At 40.7% G+C, this 22,986-nt stretch overlaps 2 protein-coding genes across 13 annotated transcripts in view; one reads left to right on the forward strand and one right to left on the reverse strand.

Annotated features, from left to right (window-relative positions):
- Positions 1-9,589, forward strand: part of TIAM2 (TIAM Rac1 associated GEF 2) — a 217,946-nt gene extending 208,357 nt beyond the window's left edge. For all 12 annotated transcript variants that reach the window (XM_072828504.1, XM_072828511.1, XM_072828508.1 and 9 more), the window contains 8 exons: positions 1,077-1,256; positions 2,886-3,004; positions 4,006-4,114; positions 4,725-4,783; positions 5,458-5,563; positions 6,471-6,558; positions 6,933-7,087; positions 8,406-9,589. In XM_072828504.1, coding sequence (XP_072684605.1) covers positions 1,077-1,256; positions 2,886-3,004; positions 4,006-4,114; positions 4,725-4,783; positions 5,458-5,563; positions 6,471-6,558; positions 6,933-7,087; positions 8,406-9,016 — 1,427 coding nt within the window. In that variant the 3' untranslated portion in view covers positions 9,017-9,589. The remainder of the gene's footprint in view (positions 1-1,076; positions 1,257-2,885; positions 3,005-4,005; positions 4,115-4,724; positions 4,784-5,457; positions 5,564-6,470; positions 6,559-6,932; positions 7,088-8,405) is intronic.
- TFB1M (transcription factor B1, mitochondrial) overlaps positions 9,529-22,986 on the reverse strand; it is a 70,372-nt gene continuing 56,914 nt past the window's right edge. Inside the window, exons 6-7 of the mRNA XM_072828611.1 lie at positions 12,787-12,914; positions 9,529-9,928 (exon numbers count right to left, since the gene is read on the reverse strand). Of these exons, the coding sequence (XP_072684712.1) occupies positions 9,685-9,928; positions 12,787-12,914 (372 nt within the window). The 3' untranslated portion in view covers positions 9,529-9,684. The remainder of the gene's footprint in view (positions 9,929-12,786; positions 12,915-22,986) is intronic.

Consider the following 22,986-nt stretch of genomic DNA (forward strand, 5'->3'; position numbering starts at 1 on the left):
TTACAGTATTGTAGAAGAGCAGGCTCAAAGTTAAGAATGGAGTCTTAAAGTGCTTTAAGTGAACAAATGCCAGCCAAAATCCATCTCCTCTACTTACTTAAAAAGAGATCTGACTCCATCGGCATTTCCTTCCAGGAACACCTTCTTACTGACAATATGGCATAAAATTAAAGCCTATCAATCCTTTGCTCAGTTCTGAACTCAGTTCTGAAGGATCATCTCACCATCCACTTTGTCTGGTGGTCACATTCAAAATGGTACTGCATCTCCTAGAAATTGTAGATTTTTGCCTTTGTGACAAAACCCCAAATAGGGGTGTAATTTCATTCAAATTGGCTGAATTACAAATGGCTGGTCAACCATTGTCAGCAAGTGGAATCCAAAGCAGCAACTGGTACCCCCAATAGCACTCTCAAAACTAGAAGGGGTTGGGTTCCTGTGTGCCTCCTTCATAATGTCAGACACTGGACACAGGTAGATTTCCCTGCCCGTAGAGGTCTGAAGGTCACATCTGGTGGCACTAGATGGCTCAGAGCCATGGAGGTGAAGGCTAGAGTGCTTATCAATTTATTTTAAAAGGAAATAAGTCCCTAAGCGTATAGAATAAATTAATCTGTGGGAGGACAGTAGGGAAAAAATACTAGTTTATTTTGCTATATGATTGTTTTGAAGGGTAGGTGTAGGGTCTGGATAATACTCTTCTGTGGCTTTCTAAATTGGCTGAAGCTCACTTTTTAGGTGCCTCTAACAATGTCTCATGGGTTTGCATGTGAATCTGCCTTTAAAGTCAGACATTTCTACATTTCAACTTGGTGTTCCTCTTTAGTGTACAGACTATACTGTGTAGACAGCGTAGTAAGCTCCTTTTTTTCATGGGATTTGCCACAGGCTGTGATGCTGAATCCATGTTGACAGCTGGGTGCTTGACCCACTTAAGTATTTGGGTTTTTATAAAGAACAGGCATTAGCAACACTGCAGAAGTGGATGATCTATGACTCCATTAAAAACTAAATGAAGTAGGGTTTAATTCATCCTGCTGTGCTCTTCTAAGGGTCTTTTATCCACCTGCTTGTAGCTAAAACTGATAAAGCCTTCAAGGCTTTTCTGGATGCCCGGAATCCTACCAAGCAGCATTCCTCCACACTGGAGTCCTACCTCATCAAGCCAGTTCAGAGAGTGCTCAAGTACCCTCTGCTGCTCAAGGAGCTCGTGTCGCTGACGGACCACGAGAGTGAGGAGCACTATCACCTGACAGGTAAGAAAACTTTCTGCAGACTGAATGTGACAGCCGCCAAGTCTACGGGACCCTTCTTCTCTAGAGCCCCTTCCTCCTTTCACATTCTCAGATGTTCCTCAGTACTGTGATTATTAAGCTTAGATATGATTTTACTCTGTGAAAATAGCTCTACGGCCATCACTTTAGGTGGGCAGAGTTCTTTGGCAAAATTTTGTCTTTGGAGTAGCTCCAAGCCACCCCTCTGGAGGGATGGTTCCATTTTCATTTTTCAAAGTACGTATTTGAGCTCAGTGATTTGAAATCCATTACTTTGGGTCTCGGTTAGCAGAACTGTCCTGCCAGAACTGACATGGGGCCTCTTTCCCTACCACCTTGTGAGTTTTTGTGTTGCCTGCTGCCCAGTGCTGCTGATCAAATCCATTGGGTGAGGCTCCACCTTGTGGGGATTTCAGAGCAGAGCCCAGCTCCACAACCCAACTCCTAGTAACAGGTTATGCTTTACAGCCGATGCTGTAACCTCAGAAATTACTGGCCTAAGATACAATTTATCAAATACACAAAGCTCCTCAATTTGATAGTAAGTAGAGTATCCTTTAAAGAGCTGTTGTGTTTGCATGAGAGAGATATAGTGATTTGTCTTCTACATGTGAAAACTAGGTGGTCTGGTAATTATTACCTGTAATAAAATACCTGGGTAGAGTAACAAATTTATTAATAAGTATTAGTATTACTAAATAACCAACAGTGAAAAGGATGTCAAACTGGCTCCTTTTTCTATGACAAGCATACTTTCATAATAAGTAACAATTTTTTAACATGGAATTTAAATTCTACAAATAAATGCTACAAATTATGATTAATATTCAAACAATGTGTGAAAATGTCCTTTTTCATTAAGATGATGTTTAAGTGGGTCAAGAACTGCCTTCCAAACTTCCCTCCAAACTGAACTAAAATACTGAATCAAGAGGACGAAATACGAAAAATACTAAATTTATAGGTAACCTGAAATTTTGCTTTTTGACTTTGCCAAAATCATTTGTCTCTAGCACACCCAAGTAGAAAATTATAAATAAGCACCATGTATAAATGCAAACAGTTGCTCTGGTCATTTGGGGCATTTACAGAGATATTGGTAAGTTCTTGCTAACAAAGTGTTGTAGTTCACAGCTGGCCCAGAAGAGAGGCAGAATTTAAGGGTAGGTATCCCACTGGCCAGTCAGTCTTGGCTCCACTTATTTCTCTCTTCAGATGTCTGGCAAAATACCTAACCCTTCTGCATCTCAGTTTCCTCATCTGCGAAATGGGATTGATTACAGTTCCTACAGGCATTGAGTTACTGTGGGGATGAAATGACGAACATAAACCACCTGCCATAGAATCTGCCGAATAGAAGGTGCTTGATCAGCGTTAGCTGTTATTATAAGTGATACTTTTTACCTCTGTTTTGCCTCATTTAAAAGAGAACTGGAGGTGGGAGATCATTCTGCTGTTCTTCATCATAATGACTGGAGTACACTAGGCTGCTGGGCTGCAGCGGAGTATGGTGCTTCTGTTAGTAAGAACTGGTCTTGAATCCTGAGCTGCTTCATTACTGCTGTTGGTAGGACTTAAACAAAATTTATAAAATAATTTCATATTTTTCAGAAGCACTAAAGGCAATGGAAAAAGTAGCGAGCCACATCAATGAGATGCAGAAGATCTACGAGGATTATGGGACTGTGTTTGACCAGCTAGTGGCAGAGCAAAGTGGAACAGAGAAGGAGGTCAGCAGAACTTCTAGATTCTGAGAGGCTTACTGCATTTGCTCACTGGATCTATAGGTGACCTCCAGACTAGGCTGCCGTGTTCTGGCTCTTCTAGAGGATAATATGCCTTTTTTTTTTTTTTTTTTAAATCTTAATGCTTGCAATAAACCACACCATTTAAGTATAAATGTTATATAAAATTCATTACACTGTTGTAGGAATGTAACCCTATGTCATCTTCACATTGTACAAAGGACAACAAGAAATATCTCCAAGCTTATATTCCTGTCTCCACCTCCTTTTCCATGGGCTATGAGGCAAGACTCACCCCCGGGGCAGGCACGCAGATGGAGCGCAAAAGCTGCAGAGGGAGAATGAATACAGGATGTGGGTGCCAGCAGATATCAGTACCTGATATCTAGTATTGGTGGCTACCTCCTTACTTACAGAACTAGTTTAAGTGGAATTTGACAGTTCCTATGTTTTTATTTTCTCGTTGATTATTACTAAATTAGAATCTTGAGCTTTTCAAGTCTACATGTAAGAAAACAGCTTCAGTAGAGAAAGGCCAGAATAGAAAACAACTGGAGTTAAATTTTTTGTTATGGTTTTCAGTGTTGGTACTTTTTTATATTTGCAGGCCTAGTGTAGGTTATGGATCAGGGGTAGTAACTGTGCTAGAGCCTGAGGTCAGTATTAATGAAGACACTTTGGATGGACCTCTCGAACTGTGGTGGAATGGATGCTAGGGAGTAGATCATGAGGCATGTATCACTTACATATGTGTGCAGTGAACCAAATGCCTTCCCATTTATGGTATTTTCCAAAGTTTGATGCTTCGCTCGTATTTTCAAAACCTGTATTATTTAAAGGCCCTGTGTTTACAGGGGCTATAAAAATCACATTGAATATACTTGCATTTGAGCAATCCCCATATATACATATGTGATTCACTGTCTAACATACGACAGCCTGTCTCTGTGGTCTCCATGTCTTCTTTATCTCCTGTTATGATACAGGTAACAGAACTTTCCATGGGGGAACTTCTGATGCACTCTGCAGTTTCCTGGTTGAATCCATTTCTGTCTCTAGGAAAAGCCAGAAAGGACCTTGAGCTCACAGTGTTTGGTTAGTATCCCATTTGAAAGGATGTAAACTTAAGGCTAGTGAGAATGAGGAACTTTTTAAATCCACCAGTTCAGCTAACTCCTGATTTTCAGGAGTTAGAATCATTGCTATAATGGCTTTTGACTTAACAGAGCCAGCCTCCAACTATTTAAAATGCTGTCGCTCTGCATACTCATTTTCTTGTTCTCCCTTCTGCTTGGCTTAGTGGTTTTGGCCAAGTGTTACAGGAACAGATCTCCTGAGGCTATTTTGAAACTGCTATCTTAATTGTTTGCTGCATTTCAGAATGTCTTAATTCTCACTAAGACTGATTATAGACAGTGTATTCTCACTGAGATGAACACCATGTCCTCAGATTTCAATAAAACCAGAATTTTTAAAAAATCCCCCAAATCTACTTCAGATAATCGCTTTTAAATAAGTAGGTACTTTTGCATCATTCAAATATGACCAGAGGGAAGCACCATTTATTCACTCCTGTGCTAGCATAGTGGGATCCTGGAGCTTCATAAGTTTGAAGAGCTTGGTTCTATTAAAACATTCAGCCTAGATCAACTTTGGAAAAAAGTTTGTACAAAATAATGAAAGACTTTTCTTTTTTCTTCTTTAGTTTTTAAAAGAGCTGTCATATTGGTTTATAAAGAAAACTGCAAACTGAAAAAGAAACTGGTAAGATGAGAAGTACATTTAAGCAAAGCTACCTTTTCATGGCTCTGTCCTGTTAGTGTTGATCTGAGAAGTCTGCTCAGCACCAAGGCCCCACTTGACTAACGGGACTTACTCCTAGTGTGACCAGCCGAACCAGCTATTAGTCTATTTCTTATTCTCCCCACAATGTCTGTTTTAAAAGAAGATGTAGACAAACACCTGTGCTGGAGCCTACACAGAAAATCAGCTTTCATATATCCGAAATGGTCCATGTTTGCTCCATACACATAAAAGACTACGTAACTTTGATTTGTTTTCAAACAACTTTACCTTGGTTCAAAAAAAAAAAAAAGCAAAAGAAAAAAAAAAAAAAAGCTTAGTTGTGGCTACCATAAGCCATCAGAGTTATTACCATTCAGAGGTAATGAGGACATATAGAAGGCTTGGCTTGGCTGTCATTCTTGCTTGGCATCTAGAAGTCTGCTCCCCAGACCACAGCTCTGGCTTATCCCCACACAGTGTGAGCTCTTTGAGAACAGGAAGCATACCTGACCTGATTCGTTTCTGCACCCTGATGCTCCCACGGCTGCAAGGAGCCTTGCACAGGGAGAATTAAAGCTTCCATTCCATGCACACCCTCCTCTGTGGGTGAGAGCTTGCTCTAACACTTTTCTTGGGGGGCTTTCCTATTACAGCCCTCGAATTCCCGGCCTGCACATGGCTCTGCCGATTTGGACCCATTTAAATTTCGCTGGTTGATCCCCATATCCGCACTTCAAGTCAGACTGGGGAATACAGCAGGTAATTGTTTCATGTGGGATGATGCCAGGAAAAAGCATTTTAAAGAGACTTATTTGCATTGTGGAATGAAAAACCAGAAAGAACTTTGGGGATAATTTTTGAGTTTTATTTTATAGGCAAGGAAAATGAGGACAAGAGAGGTTGTTACGATGTTGCTCTTCTTGTTTTTGCTCTTTTACAGACTTTTGGAGAAAGTAAATGCCAGTGGATTGCTTTTCTTTGCCAACTACCTCTCTTCACTCTCTTCACTGTTTATTTTCACTATCAATGGTTTTCAACAATTTTTTCTAATATCCTTGATACCCTAAAATTTGTTAAAGAAACAAAGGACCACAATTTAAAATTTAAGAATTTTTGATACACCAGAAAGTCTCTTCAGTTTAAGCAGTATTATAAGTGATACTAGAAAAAAAAATATCTTAAAGATCTTCAGTCTTCCATCTTGGAAAATGTTCAGAGATCTTCTAGAATAACCACATTCTGGTGACAGTGCCTCTGGTGACAGAAAGGACCAGCAGTCTAAGGCATGCCGCGATGGTCTGGGTCCCTGCTTCATTTTTGTTTTGAAGCGCTTATGTTTCCTAACACGGGACTGACTTTGGGCTGGCCTGTTTTACCTCAAGTACCTGGGCACATCCTGCTGTTCCTTCCAAAAAATACAATGAACTGAATGGGGTTGAAAAACAGGATCCCTTTAACCTCTTTCCCGGAGAGATGGAATCCAGGGCCAGGGAGAAAGCATGTTAAGAGGGATAGAAAACTTTACCAGGAAATGTAAAAAGTAATTACAAAGTATTTTTGATAACGATCTGTGAAAGTCAAATGATAAGAGGACAGAGAATATTTGACTTGAGTTTTGAACTTCCATCTTTGGCAAAGTCGTAGACCCTTGTTTTCTTTTACACAGGGACAGAAAATAATTCCATATGGGAACTGATCCATACGAAGTCAGAAATAGAAGGACGGCCAGAAACCATCTTCCAACTGTGCTGCAGGTATTATTGACTTCCAAAAATTAAAGCCAATAGGAATAAGACAGAATTACACTATCTTAAAAACGGGAGTTTATTTTTAGTGCTCTCCTGAATTTTGATGACTTCAAGATCACACCCAGCCTCCCCCCAAATGGCAACTGTGACTGGAGTAGAACATACTGGTTAAATATATATCCAGATTTTAGTGTTCAGAGGCGCTTCAAGAAGGATTGCTTCTCCTTTTGTAAGTTAGGAGGCCAAGGTGCCCAGAGGTTGGGTGACGTGCTGTCAGTCTGGTCCTGAGAGCAGTGATGGGACACGTAAGGACTGGGGAATGTGGACACGATGCAGGTGACACTGGACAGAACAGCTATTTTCTCTTCTCCCCTCACCAGTGACAATGAAAGCAAGACCAACATCATCAAGGTGATTCGGTCTATTCTGAGGGAGAACTTCAGGCGTCACATCAAGTGTGAGTTACCCCTGGAGAAGACCTGTAAGGATCGCCTGGTTCCCCTTAAGAACCGAGTTCCTGTTTCAGCCAAGTTAGGTGAGAACTTTGCTGGCCTTGTGTTTATTGAGGACCATCTGAGCTTCTCTGTGGAAAATATATGTTCCTGCAATAACAGCAGTCCATCCTCGCTTTGTCAAGTACCAGGGGTAGCTTGGTAAGCTCTGAACCAGACACCCGAATCCAGAGTGGTGTGTGAAGGTGGTGGCGATTTTATTTCTGATTTTATTTCCTTTTAAGAAAGTGAAAAGGCCTCTTGCTCCTAGACCTTGTATAAGCTCTAATCACCCCCAACTCCCAAGTCCTTGCCTTACTACCAGCTGACGCAGTCTCTACACTTACCATCTTATCTGTTTCTTCCACCAAGATGTACAGAAGTCCAGGGGTTGGGCTTTGTTCACTGCAGCAATCCCAGTGCTCAGAGAAGTTCAAGTCATCTAGAAAGCCAATAGTTGGTGAATTAAGGTCAAGAAACCTTATATTCATTCTTAGTCAAATGAACACTCCAAAATAATCACTCCAAATCAAGCTCTTAAACTGTATACCTTTAAAATTCATTTAAATTTTTCTTTTAAATTTTCGGTTTAAAACCCTCTTCTGTAGTAACTGTTTTGTTAATATCTTTGGTCTTATTTGTAGTCTTTCCTTTTTCCTTTTTTTTTTTTTTTTGTTACAGTGTAACCTCTTCAGATTCACTGTATATTTTCTATTTTTTTCCTCTATTGCCAAAATAAGCTGTAGCCATCAAAACTATGCTGTAACTGCCCACAGAAACATCACAACTGAGAGCCCCCCTTTTCCCTTCAACGCAAGAGAAAGAAACACACACAGAGGATTAAATATTCGTATTAAATCTCTGAGAGTTGGCTAGAAATTCCAGCAGAGAGAGTTCTCATGAGTGATGAAGGACATTTTCCTACTTTTAATTGAGAAGCAAGAGAAATAAACAAGGTGAGAAGGCAGGGATAGAAATATGGTATAATCTTGGCTATCCATTTTCAAAGTACTTAGTGAAAGAAAGGGACCTAGATTTTATTAGTAACTTTTTCATTTGTGCATTGGCAAAATAAGAAAGCCTTTGTAACAATTTATAGCTTCTTCTATCTAAACAATCGGGCTCTGGTAATTGATCATCTAGAAATGCCAAATCCTCTAACATTTCAAATAAACCAAAGTAAAAAACTTTCACACTTGCAGTATCTGCATTTTCCCCCAAGTTCCAGGATAGTTGGTAAAAAAGTGAGATGATAAAATTTTAAGTTATTAATGTTAAATCTTCTAATGTACAATGCAAAACTTATGCACTGTGGAGTCTGTTTCTTGATCGTGACAGGAGATGCACTTTTCCTCATTGCAGCTTCCTCCAGGTCCTTAAAAGTCCTCAAAACTTCCTCCAGCAGCGAGTGGCCCAGCGAGCCGGGCAAGGCCAGCTCCCTGGACTCTGACGAGTGCAGCCTGAGCAGCAGCACGCAGAGCAGTGGCTGCCACCCAGGTGGAAGCCGGCAGGACTGCCTGCAACACCCCCAGACGGGCCTGGCTGATTTTCCAGACAATCTCATCAAAGAGAGTGACATTCTGAGCGACGAAGATGAGGACTACCATCAAACTCTCAAACAGGGCAGCCCTACCAAAGACATTGAACTTCAGTTCCAGAGACTGAGAATCTCCGATGACCCGGACGCAAACGCCGCTGAGCAACAGCCCAGCACAGAGGGCCGACCCAAGGGGGAGCCGCCCAAACTGGTGCGGGGGCACTTCTGTGCCATTAAACGGAAAGCAAACAGCACCAAACGGGACAGGGGAACTTTGCTAAAGGCACAGATCCGTCACCAGTCCCTTGACAGTCAATCTGAAACCACCACCCTTGATCTCAGTTCCGTTCTGCAGCGAGAGTTCAGTGTCCAGAGTTTAACATCGGTAGTCAATGAGGAGTGCTTTTATGAAGCGGAGAGCCACGGAAAGTTGTAGTGCAATTTCAGTCCGGACATGGGTTTAATTGCTTGTTTTAAACTGGTGGTGAAGTGGAAATTGCAGAAAACCTATTTGTTATTGGGGTTTGTGCAGCATACATTTTCCCACAAAATAGTTGTAAAGATTTAAGTTATTTTAATTTATTATAGATCAGAGAACTAGATTAAACTGATCAGAATCTGTAAGAATCTGTAAATTACTTAGTTTATATCCCTTTTGAGCAGGTATCAAAATGACTTAGGATCCTTAAAATTACAATCTATTTTAATTTATGTGGAAAAAGTAAGATGGAGAAGTTGTGATTAATAGTTTTTAAAAGGTCCCCCCCCCCCCAATCCTCTGGGCATTTTTCTTTGAGCTGTTTTTGCTTTATTTAAAGCATATTTATTTTAATGTGGGTGAGGGGCACAATGTGCAGATATTTCATTTTTGTAAGGTTGTAACAGATGCTGTTTATACTGAACCTGTCATATCTATGCAGTATATATATTAAAAGAAAGCTTGTACTGTATCTTATTTGATTATATTTATTTTCTCTACCAAGCTGTACAGTAAAAGGGAAATAAGTCACATCTGGTAATCGTATTTTTATTATCCTTCGGTAGAAGACAAAAGTGCACATCTGAGCAGCTCAACGTTGTGGAAATCTACATCTGATATGCTGCTTATAGTCCATTTCTCTCCTTGTCATCCTCCTTTTCCTGATTTTTGCTTTTATTTTGCTTGAGTTCTTCTCTGAAATTGTAAGCAAAGAGGTGTGGGTCTTCATCACACATTTTTCGGTATACATCACACAGGCTCTTAAAGTGTGAGACGGAGAGCTGGCTGGGCCGGAGGGTAGGGTCTACGTCTGCCAGCTCTAACAGTTTCCCAGTGCTTTCCACACGGTGAATCTGAGGGAATAACATTCTGAGAAGAGAAAATCATCAGAATTCTACTTAAGAAATTCTGTAAACCATGATGTGTCTTTCTATTTGCACTTGAAAATGACATCATTTTGATCACTGACAATGGGAGGGAGTGTCCGCGGGGCCCCCAGCCACTGGAGAAGGTTCTTGGCCATGCCACCGCAGCAGGTACAGAGGACCCCTGAAGGCAGAGCTAATCTGACCTGGGAGGTATGTCCATGAGGGGAAATACTTTCCAAAGCGCAATACAAGTATCTTTAAGGTAAGTTTAAAGAAACATCTCAGTTTTAGTCTTACAGAAACAGGTTTAGTTTGCCTCATTTCAATATAAAACTTATTTCTTGATTTTTTTGTAATTTGAACTTAGATTTTAGAACTGTTCACTCTCAAGGAATGACCCTTCTTTGCAAAGTTTGAAAACAGGAGGTGTGAAAATACAGAGATCATTCTCTCTTTCAGGTTTACCTTGTGGCAACTTTACAACTGATTGGAATTATAGATTTTAAATTTCAACTAACCAAGCAGATCACATTTTTAAAATGAACAGCAAAACTGATGATTGAAATGTTGCAAAACTACACCTAGGTTTTCTTTTCTTAATAGTTGCTCTACAGAGCTCAGAGATCATGGCCAATGTCAGTGGAGTTTCTCTTACAGGCTGCTGGTCCTCTCAGTAAGGAACTGCAAGTTCTCTATGGTGTCTGGGTGAGCTGTGATATTGGAGTACAGTTTGGTGACCGATGTGTGGGTGCATGTGCTTGAAGGACACCAATGAGGCAAAGCACGGCACACTAGGTTCCCTATCTGTATAAGGGACTGTGTCTATGAAATGAAAGGGCCCATCATTAAGGTTGGAAACACCAGGGCCAGCTCTGAGGCCAGTTCTAGCATTCTCAAAAGAGAGTATACTTTATGTCTGTTCCCCCACCATGAATCAGGACCATCAGGTACAGCTGTACAAGTCACACCCTGTGTGAAGGGTGATGAGTGTGAACTGAAATCCAGCTGGGGCTCTCATCAAATGATACACATCCTGGCTGGGCTTGCAGCCTATGGTGTGTGTGTGTGTATGTGATCATTCTAACTATCACCAAGGTAGCCAGTGGCATCTGTCACCAACTCTGCTCTTGAAGTCTCCGCTAGAGCAGTAGCAACTACCTGGTGAAGAATAAACCCTGGCCTAGTTAGAGCCACCAACGGCAAGACAAGGATTTCATATCAGCTCAAATCTGTAAGACTGAGTTGTGGGCTGCAGTGATTTCAGGATGCAGCTCTGAACTGTACCTGAAATAATTTCATGTGCTAAGGGGACACCTCACAAAACCAGAGAAGAGATGGAGCTTTATATTAATGGGGGTGATCGGGAAATGAGAAATGTGTGCCTATAAAGCCAGGCATCTTTAAATAGCTAAAAGTTGACCATATTAGATGGCAGGCTTTTAAACACACACAAACACACACACACCCACCCCTTCCTGCCTTACTTGGGCCTAATTAAACATTTTCTTGGATGTCCATGAATATAAAATATCACTGTGATCACTTCAGGGCCTCTGGAGGCATGTGGATTCTAAACCACCATGTTCTGTCTGGGATTCCTGACAGTGGCCGTGTGTGTGTGTACAGCAGAACAAAAAGCTCCCCATTAAATAAAAACGTGCTTGTATGAATATTTCATGACAACATTTTGGCTGCTCCAACACTGTACTTGCTTCCTGGTTCTAAGTGTGTCCTTAAAAAGGATATAATTAGTGTGATACTATATTATTTGGCCTTTGGTCCCAGGTTTCTGACACAGAACTTCTAAATCCTTTAAAATTTCCTGTTAGGGGTGATAGCATTATTTGTTATTCCTAATAAAACCCCTTTTCAACCACACCTGTGTTTGTACTAATGTGATGACTCTTGGTAAGGCCCCTAGATAGACCGCTTCAGGGTCTACAACTGTCAAAGGAACCAACCCTGTAATTAGAGGGTTGGAACTTTCAGGCTCACCTCCAGACCCCTCTAGGGAGGAGACGGGCTAGAGACTGAGTTCAATCTCCGGTGGCCAATGATCTAATAAACTGTGGATTTAAGAATCCATAGAAATTCTTAAATGATGGGCTCAGCGGGCTTCCAGGCTGGTGAAAACCGTGAGGTGTTGGGAGGGTGAGAGGGCAGAGAAGCTCCGTTGTACTCCTCGGTTCCCATATATACCTTGCCCTACATCTCTTCCATTTGGCTGTTCCTAAGTTATATCTTTTATAATAAATTGATAAAGAGATTTCCTGAGTTCCGTGAGCCATTCTAGCAAACTACTGAAACTATAGTGGCAGGGGCAGAGGGATTTGTCACAAATCCCCATTTCATGGCCTGTGGGTTGGAAATACAAGTGGTGACCTGGGACTTGTGACTAGCATCTGAAGTGCAGGCAGTCTCGTGGCCCTAGAATCATTATCCTTCAGGGTCTGTGCCACTCCAGGTAATGTCAGACTTGAACTGAATTGTAGGGCACCCAGATGGTGCCTAAAGAATTGGAGGACTTGTTGGGGTTGGAAAAAACCACCACATGCAGTGTCGTCAGTGCTGAGTATAAAAACAGATTGGATGGTCTGCCCTGAGAAATCATGGCCTCCACAATACAGGGTCACTGTCAGTTTTAGGTTGTGTTGATGTTAAAACCTGGTAGTGGCATCTGAGGTTAAAGCAAGGGTTTGCTTTTTCCTCCGTGAGAGTCAAGGTTTGTTCACCTCGGGATCTGAAAGAAGACTAACATTTACAGATCGCTTCAAGAATCATAAAAACAAGATTCTTAATCTTTAAAGGTGCTTAAGGATTTTAGAAAGTGCCAGTGAAAGGAAGAGACGGCATTCTTACCCAAGCCCTCGATAGCAGTACTTCCTTCGGAACTGAAACGTGTTTTGAACCACCTTCTCCACCAGCTTGAACGGCTGCTCTATCCTGGGCCGCACCAGGGGGGTGAAGTGCACCACACCCACGTCCACCTTCGTGAGCAAACATACATCATTTTGTGCCATGGCAGAACAGGATTAAGCAATGCATCTTTGTCAAACACAGGAGGACGGGTTGCTGACCGCGTCATTTTCATAAACCTTTGGTTTCGTCCAGGTCCACAGCAGACTTATCTGCAGACTTATCTGCAGGCAGGTAAGTCGCTGCACTTGGCGTTGAGCTGACTCAGAGCCACCACAGTTGCGTCTGCTCTGTAATGACACCCACTAGACCTGTGCTTGATGATCGCTTAATTTTAAAATGTAGTTTTACAATGGCCTTTAAGATCAAATAATCCTTAAAGTCAGTAGGCAGCTAATGGATAGCTTTAGAGTATTTTATTTAGCTTTGGAATGAGTAAAAAATAAGCTGCAACAGCAGTTCTGGCTATAAGGGTGGGCATCCAAACAGAGAGAAGGCAGATGGACCCCCAGGGACTACTTAGTGCTAAGCTCCCCAGAAAGGGCATCAATTAGGACACCACTTATTTGGATACAGACACTGACTAATCAGTCGGACTGGATTCATGACTGTCATCTGCACAGCCATATCACTTTCTAGGAGCAACTTGAAATGCTCCAGGAAGCCCAGGCGGGATGAAGTAGAAACCCCCAGAATGTCACTGAGTGGTGGACTAGCACTAGCAGTTGAGACTCACAAGTATATATTCAAAATAAAGGAATAGTATTGAAAGTAAGACAAAAGGAGAAATGGAGTCAAAGCAGTTACCACACACACAAATGCCTGACAAAGACCATGGGTCTAATAAATGGGAAGTCTGTTCATAATTTACAAAGGCCTCAGTCTCTAAGGAATTGTTAAATTTCCTCCTTAGAACATCACACGGACACTACAAAGGCTAAGAAAGTACAGCAATTTATGAAGTAGGGGTTGTACCACGGCTTTTCAAAAGGAATTAATTCTATTTTTTAAATTCCACAGGGGTTATCTTGTTCTTTTAGGAGGTGTTGCTTCTAAAAATCCTTGGCTATAGAACTCCTTATAATCAGCCTGTCATCCATGAGAATGGGAGTATTTTCAATTTCTTGATTATAGGGTGGAGGGAAAGCACTTGTGTATGATGTGAGACTGCATGGACAAGAAAAGAAAACGAAACAAAGCCCATCATCAGGTGGCCTAGACAACTTTCAGAGGAGCCAGTGGTGTGTCTCTTGCTGCCTAGACCTACCCTGTCCTCAAACTATCACCGATACTGTCCTGAATGTTTCAGAAGAGCTGTGGTGTGCCTACGGGATGACTAGAAGAGACCCACGGTAGCAATGCTGAGGATGGCCAAGGCAGGAGATTGAAAACCGCCAGCGGAGAGGCCTTTCCACACCAACTCCCTTAAATGTCCACCAGCCTCAGGCTTCTTTGGTGGAATCATGGTTGTTCCACTTCAGAGAATGACTTTCTGTAATGTGAAATGTTCTCATTAAATTTTAATAGTTTTTCAAGTTGTGTTCTATGTGTTTAATCTGTTTCTCCCAGTTCAGTAACACTACTTTCACAGGAAATGAAGCACTCGGTTGAAAGGCCAGGACTTTCTGTAGATGGGCACGAAACCCAGAAGGGCCCAGGGATCCTGGGGAGGTCTATAAGGCACTGAGGAGGTAAGGGTTGTGGCTTTGGGGTTTGGGTGGACAGGAGCACTACAGGAAACAGGCAAGAAACACGGCTTCGTCTAAAAGTATTTCTGTGGCAGGAAAGAGAGCTAACCTGTGTGTAAGGCGGTGCAAGAAGCTGCCTTCTAAAGTCACTATAATGACTTTAAATGTCAAAGACTCTGCTCAAAAACTCTGAAACATCATTCCCATTTTTCCTCCTATTGATTTGGAACAGAGACGTGAACCCAGCTGTTCAGGGAGGTTCTAAAGCCTCACCCTGCCATCACTCTGTATGTCTCCATGTCACTTCCCCTGCTCAGAGCCCACTGGCAGCCTGTCCTGTGTCTCTCACTGCTACCCTCTGGACTCAACTCCTCCAACCCTCCTAAACCCATTCTTCCACCAGCCAGTCAGTTCTGATGGAATCCTTCATAGGCACCAGTGGGATCCAACAGCCTGCCATTCTCCAGGGAAAATAATCTTTTAGCAAAATAGATACAGCTTAAGCCCTGGCCAACCCCAGCCTGTGAGATATTGTAAAAACTGTATCATGTTCAGATATTAAGAACAAAGGCACAAATACAGGGTTAGATACATTCCCCTTCTAGGACAGAAACTGTCATCTCCAGCTTCTTTGGGTTTTAAAATTTGGCCTCTTCTTCTGATTTTATTCCTCTGAGATACACTTGGTGTTTCCAAATACAGGAAATGTCTCACATTTACTTTAAATAAAGTTTTAAGCCCTATACAAATATAGCAACACCCTATGTTAACTGCAGCAACCTTCCAAAGTTCAAATGTAATTTTGATACCCAGTTAAGTTGGCTAACAGGATATCCCAGCTAAAAGATAATACCCACTCACAATCCAATACAGTTCCTATTTAGTGGAGGGCCCTGAAAGACTCAGTGTGAAAATGGCTATTTCAGCAATGTGTCCTGCCTCTCTGGGAAACCTCCTGTACTCTTCTCTACAAATCTTCTCTACTCCTGCCCCTAAAAAGCACTTTTCAGAATTACTCTGAATGACGGAGACCATTTTCTCTAGAAATACAGGAAAGCTGCTTGGTAACTAGGGTAACAGATACAAAAATGTTTTTTAACTTATAAGTGAAAGCTTATTTAACAATTGCAACCATCATTTTTCCTTCCCTGAATTTAACTCTATTAAAGGATTTCCTTACAAAAAAGGTATCAGTACACAGGCACTAGATGCACTTAGAAATTCCATTTTAATGTTGTCAGCCCCTTTCCAAACTCAGTCTACTGGTATACCAAAACGACCTACTAAAGCTTCAAATTAAAGGATTTATAAAGAATTTAAATATTTGCCTCTCAAATCCTAGTATCAATGCTGTACCAAGATTATGTTTCTCAACACTAGCAGCCGTGGCTACAAAAGGCTGCAGGCAGCAGTTCCATTTTCCAGGCCAGTGTGTCTAGGGCATGACTAGTTAAGAGCTCAGAGCAGCACTCTGGACTCATAAGAGACCTGGGATGAGAAGCTATTAAATCTCCAGTCTTAGATATTGCCAACTCAGATCTCAAATCAACGTAGAAATAGAGATGGGCAGAATTTCAACCTAGTTCCTGAAAGCAGAATTTCTGTCTTAAGTTCCTGATGGATAATCATAATATGCCAAAGAGCTAAATAACCACCTTCGTGAAAAGACACAGAAAAAATAGGAGCCATTACCTAAGAAAGGGTCTTCAACACTTCCTCTGGCATTCAAAACCATTAAAGGACAACCCAATAGGAGGAAAATTGATTAGGAAACCACAGTTTATAATTAGCTGAGCTAGAACCATAACTAGGAGAGGACAGATTAGGGTGAGAAAGAATAACAATAGGGAATAATTGAAAAGCTTTCAAAAGCAAGAAGAGAAGGATTCAAAGCTCAAGGTGGCACCGTCTCAGACTCATGTAGATGGGAATGGGAAGGGTATGGCTGGATCTGAGGTGTCCGGCATCACCTGAGGTTTGGGAGTGTCCCATTCAGCATCAGGTGAAAATGACAGAGCAAGGTGAACACACTCACTGGGGGATGCCTGGGTCCTGCACCCACCAGTGTCTGACTCTTCAGGTACCCACACCGAGCTAACGACAGCTTCTACTTACAATTGCCTGATACAACAGATAACAGAGTGCCAAGTCACCAATGCCTGGGATATTCTAATTATGTATTTTGTAGAAAAACATTTACACTTATGAATGTATGTCAAATTTCCTATAACTGGTTTATTCTGCCTATAATCTTTGTCCCAAGCCCAAATTAAGGACAGAATTTCAGTCCTAAAACCTTAAAATGCAGACACTTGAATAGCATTCCAGGTGTTCCAAACCAGTATATTCAACATAGGCTGACACACTGTTCATACCCACACACATCTCTTTGAAGTTTAGAATTTGTATTTTCTATAGCAATATTAATTTCTCCAAAAGTGCTATACCCCACCTTTTATTTCTCCTATACATTTTGGAATGGTTTTTCTCTCACTTTCCTCCTTGGAATCACAAAACCGTCACAGTACTTGTCCCTCGGAAGGTAAGTATGTAAGAGAACAACAGTGAACTGAGAGCAAGATGAGGAGAGGCCCACATGACGGGGGCAGATGGAGAGAAAGAGTTTTACTGTGTAAATTATGCATGTAGATATATGCATGTCAGTAAATGTATGTATATATGTATATAAATTATGCCTATCAGTAACAAAAACAGCAAGATGAGTCAGGGTTTGTGGTCCCAAAATAGGGAGACAATTTCAGGGAGATGAATGCTTAACTCTAAACAAAGCACAAGAGGGATGAGAATCCAACACCTCTGTTACATTAAACCTGGAGTTCCTGGATGGTCATGGGGAAAACGCCTTTCTAAAACCATGGATTTGGTATTTGTGAAACAGCAGCATCTGGAAGTGTCCTGCTCCTGCTGGAACCACAGGTGGTAGTAGCACACTGGTCAATCAGGAGGCCTGACCTCTGCTTTTGCAGACCCACAGAGACTCCCAGCACCTCCGAATGATCCATTCCTCACACAGAATTTCAATCTAGGCAAACTCACAAAGCACTCAATAAATATTGCTGCTATGAAAAATATTAAAAGACTCATAAATGAGTGCAGATGTAAATGTATTAACTCATAAGGAGCCATAACTGGCAGAGACTAGGCACAAAGTTGCCTTGTCAGTACCTTTCCTTCCTATAAAAACTACCTATAAATGCAAGCTCCATTATGATTAGAAGATCGTGCAGTGCCACGAAGAGGAACAAGTATATACAGACTGATGGTCGTAATGGTCATGGGCACCAGCCTGAGGGCCCGACTACTCACCGGCACATGCAGTACTAGGTTCTCCTCAACTCTATGCTACAAGCACCCAGACCAATGTTCCTTTTGCTGAGGAAAATATACTCATGCTGTCCTGCTCTTCTTGTTTCTGACTTGAAAGACATTCTTTTTATTTTTTTTTATTTTTTATTAAAAAAATTTTTTTTAAATTTATGATAGTCACATACAGAGAGAGAGAGAGGCAGTGACATAGGCAGAGGGAGAAGCAGGCTCCATGCACCGGGAGCCCGACGTGGGATTCGATCCAGGGTCTCCAGGATCGTGCCCTGGGCCAAAGGCAGGCGCCAAACCGCCGCGCCACCCAAGAATCCCGAAAGACATTCTTTTTAAAAGATGGATTCTATAAGCTACTGGATCGCATCTTCTACACATTTATTTTACTAGTTTAACTCATGGAGGTCTGGGGGCCTCAGAGTCTTCCCTATGTATCACCAGAGATGTAAGAATAAATAAGGGAAATGATTAGAACTGATGCAAGCTTTATAATTTGGAAGATCACAAAGTCCTCATGAACTTATCCAGGGCTCTAGAGTGTGCACTGGGGCTGAGATGCAGGATCCCCATCTGGGTAGGAGAGAAAGTCACAGGGAAGAAAGGTAAAGAGGAACAAGAAAATAGGAGGGTCAGTCCTAAAAGGAGGCATGCTCAGTCCACCATCCCAGTTACTGCCACTAAATGAAGATGTTTTTAAAAAAGGTCCTGCTCTTCGAAACGATGTGCAAAGAGGATGCAATAGTAAGGCCGAACAAATACACATTTACACTACCTGTGAGACTGAAAAAATCTGATCTGTATATGTCATCACTCATCACAAAATCCAAAGATAGTCTTAATATTCTAAAATAATGTGAGGAAGACACAAAACAAGTCCTTAAGATCCTTTCTCATAAAGATAAAAAAAAAGGACAAACAAAATGTAAAAATAAGGTAACATAATAAACTAATGTAACTGCAACTTATATATAGTCTCCCGTTATCGATGGTTTGCTTTCCATGCCTGCAGTTACTGGTGGTCAACCACAGTCTGCAGGCAGATGATTCTCCTTCTGATATACTGTCAGAAGGTCACCAGTAGCTTAACGCTGTGTCACAGCACCTATGTCACTCCCCTCCCTTCACTTTACCATGTAGGCATTTTATCCTCTCTCCTCATCATAAGAGTACAGTAAGATATTAAGACCACACATAGCTCTTAGTACAGTATGACTGTTATAAGTATTCTACTTCATCACTAGTTATTGTTCGTCTCTTACTGTACTTGATTTATAAATTAAAGTTTAGGTATGTACACACACACACACACACACATAAAACATGCCATATAGAGGGTTCAGTACTATCTGCAGTTTTAGGTATCCACTTGGGGACTCTGAATGTATCACTTGTGGATTAAGGGTGGGGGGAGTACTCTGCAGAAACATGTACCTGACTTGCTATAAAAATAAACCTAATTAGGATGGCTGCATTAGACATTTGAGAACACACATAAACCAAAGGATATTCTTTTTTCTTTTTTTTTTTTCCAGAGAGACAGTGTGAACCCGTGTGCATGGAGGGAGAGGCAGAGGGAAAGGTAGAGAAAATCTTAAGCAGGATCCATGTTCAGCACAAAGCCTGACATGGGGCTCGATCTCACGACTCTGAGATCGTGACCTGAGCCAAAACCGAGAGTTGGTCACAATCACCTGAGCCACCCAGGCGCCTCACCTCATCTTCATTTTTAACAAGGTCCTCACTATAACCAACTAATCCATAACCTACTAATTTTAAAATTTAAAGTCTTCAGGCTGGCCTAAAACTTTATTTTAAAACTAACAGGACCATAAAAATGGAGGAAAATAATGAACTGATCATGTTCACAGCTGATATTATTAATTCCATAAGACTGGGTCAGAAGAAAATATTTTAAGATTAAGTCAACCACTTTAAATTTGTGGGACTAGAATAGGTAACTACTTTATCTTACTCTGCACATTCATTGTTTCTAAGCCAAAGAGGAAAGCAAGTAAGAGAAGACATGGCTTTTTAAAAATCAGAACCTCAGCTTTTCACTGGAATTAAGTGGGGAGCATTTTAAACATACAGAGAGTAGGCATCATCCCAGACCAATGACATAAGAGCCATGGGGCTGGGGCCTGGGCCTCGGGCTTTTTTAAAAGCCAGATGATATTTATGTGTGGGTAGGGGTGAGGAATCTATGTCTGGTGAGCAACCTCATATAAAGTATGTATTGTTATGATTTCTAAAATATTCAGTTAAATTATTAGGTCTTTCAGAGAAAAGAGAAAAGCTTGTCTGAGTTTCAGATTATCATTACTCAGAAAAACACATTAAGGAAATCACATGTAATTTTTTCTTAAAAATAGCTACATGAAACATTTTAAAGAAAATAGATGGACTGCTGAGTCACTGACCAGGTACTCCGCAGGGTCTGGCATGGACTCTACATGAGTAAGAAGTGTTTTACTATAAAGCCATGGAGATGTCAGGGTTATGTTTTTTGCAGTTATCCAGACTACCACAGAAAGAAATGACTCGTTATAATGAGACTTAGAAATACATTCGTTTTGGGGCACCTGGGTGGCTCAGCCTGGTAAGTGTTTGACTTGATTTTGGCTCAGGTTGTGATCTCAGGGTTGTGAGGTCATGCCCTGCATTGGGCTCCACACTGGGCATGGAGTCTGCTTAAGATTCTCTCTCCCTCTCCTGCTTGTGAAGGAAGGAAAGAAAAAAGGAAGGAAGGAAGCGAAGGAGATAGGGAGAGAAAGGAGAGAGGGAGGGAAAAAAAGAAAAAAGAAAAGAAAAGGAAATGAAAAGAAAAGGAAAAGAGAGGAGAAGAAAAGAAGAAAAGAAGAGAAAAGAAGAGAAGAGAAGAGAAAAAAGAAAAGAGAAAAGAAAAGAAAAGAAAGAAAAGAAAAGAAAAGAAAAGAAAAGAAAAGAAAAGAAAAGAAAAGAAAAGAAAGAAAAGAAAAGAAAAAAACATTCTAAGTAGAGGCAGGGAAGTGCTAGGAATGTATAAGAGCTTCAAAAATCACAATATCCTGGGCCTGAAATCCCATACCTGCTACTTGCTCATTTTATAACCTTAGTCAAGTTACTTTACTTCTCTGGAGTTCCAGTTTTCTCATGTGTAAAATGAGGATTCCTATTATTTCACAGGCTTGAGAATCAAGTAGCATAGTGCCTCAAACGGTACCCAGCATGCAAGACGCAGTTTTATAAATAGTAGATATTATTATTAGGCCAAAAGGACAAAACTAAAGAGTCAAAATTACCTAAAATTACAGTCTCTTTTAGGAAGGGCAAAATTATATTTTTAATCATATAAAGTTAATGTATAGTTTATTTAATGTTATGCTCAAAATCAGTTTGATTTGCTCAAAATCAAAATTTGATATGCTCAAAATCAGTTTCTAAATTCATTCACCAAAGATCTGTTGTACCTCTACAATGTGCCAGACACCATTCCTGGCACGGGAGACTCAGCAACAAACAAGTCATATGGGAGTCTTTGCCCTTGTGAGGTTCTTTAGCCAGAGAGTTAGCAGTAGCGGGGCTCCAGGGCGGTAGGGATTGTGAAATCAAAGGATGAGTTTGACCTGAATGGGACATGGGGAAAATGAGAACAGGTGTGGGGAAGGTCAGGAGCTGGGCTTTGTCCAGGACAGTCCACCGCGTCCATCAGTAATGCCGCATGGGCTGCTGCATGGATAGAGAACTAGAATGTGCAGGTGAGAGGGCCCAGGAAGAGGCAGGAACTAAGGTTAGGGGGAGACTTACCTATGAAAAAGTCTCTCGACTTAAAAGATTTAATCTTGTTTAATGTTCACAGTGGAAGTAGATGAGGTCACTGAATTGTATTTCTCTATCAACCTCTACTTTTCCATCTCCTTTTTTTTATACAAGGAATTCTACCTTTATTAAACGTCTGTAATTTATGAAAGTTATTTGCATTTCAGAAGTTTGCTTTCCTAGAAGAAGCTAATATCTTATTGGATAAGTGTTCCCCGTCAAGGCAGAAGAATGATAAAAAAATGTGATGGAAATAGAAATAAGGCCTTCTTACCCTGGAGGCCAGAGCTGGGAGCAGGTTGGCCTCTCCACCTGCCATCAGGAAGCCTCACCACAGGTGAATCTGTACTGACAACCATGGCAGAGAGCAAAGCGAGGCAAAGCACTAAAGGGATCTGGCAGGTTTCTTCCGCTACAGCAAAAATAACAATGCTGTTACTGTTCGTGCCTGAAATTCAACTCTACTTTGTCCAGTATTTACACAAAGAATTGCTTAAATATTTCCATGAAACAGAAGAAAGTAAGCTCATATATTAAAATTACACCACTATGGCTAAAAATCCACAGACATTATTTTTCTAAGAAAAGAAAATATATCACTAACTGCCAGACTTAGAAAAGATGAAAACAAAGCACCAAAACATCTAGAGAAATCCAGATAATTGAAATGTGCATTCTATTCACTGTTTTTAAAGAAATGGCTATATTTGGAAAATTTGAAAAAACCAATCATAAAATTACCTTCTTTCTCTACAGTGGCTATGAATTTATAGCTTGTAGAATTAAAATTAGTGAAGAAAAATAAAATGCGAACCCAAAATAGACAGACGTGAAATATATCTGTATCACTATTCATGGTAGTAGGACCTCAATATTTGATTTGTTTCATTTTATATGCTCCCTCACATCACTTTGGTGTAATTTCTTTCTTTCTTTTTTTTCTTTTTGGTGTAATTTCTTTACAATATTTTCTAGAAGGTCTAATTTATTAAATTATACTTCAGAAACTTTTCTCAGTGGAAAGAATAACAGAAAAAGATTCAGGACACCCCTCCAAAAAATACCTATTGGTTTAATGGTCGGATTCTAGTCAATAGTTGTTGCTGTGGAGTTTTTGTTTTTCTTTTATTAAAAAAAAATTGTTTTTAATTGTCTTTTGAATGTTTTTTTTGAAAGTTACCAATTTTATGACTTGATTTCAGGCAAGTTACAAGCACTCGAATAAAGAGATAGCCTCAACTATCATTTGCAAAGCACAATCTAGTTAAAAATAATTTCAGACCATATTCTTTAATTGGGGACATAAAATAACAAATGA

Source organism: Canis lupus, chromosome 1 (genome assembly GCF_048164855.1).
Source record: "Canis lupus baileyi chromosome 1, mCanLup2.hap1, whole genome shotgun sequence".
Taxonomy (NCBI): domain Eukaryota; kingdom Metazoa; phylum Chordata; class Mammalia; order Carnivora; family Canidae; genus Canis; species Canis lupus.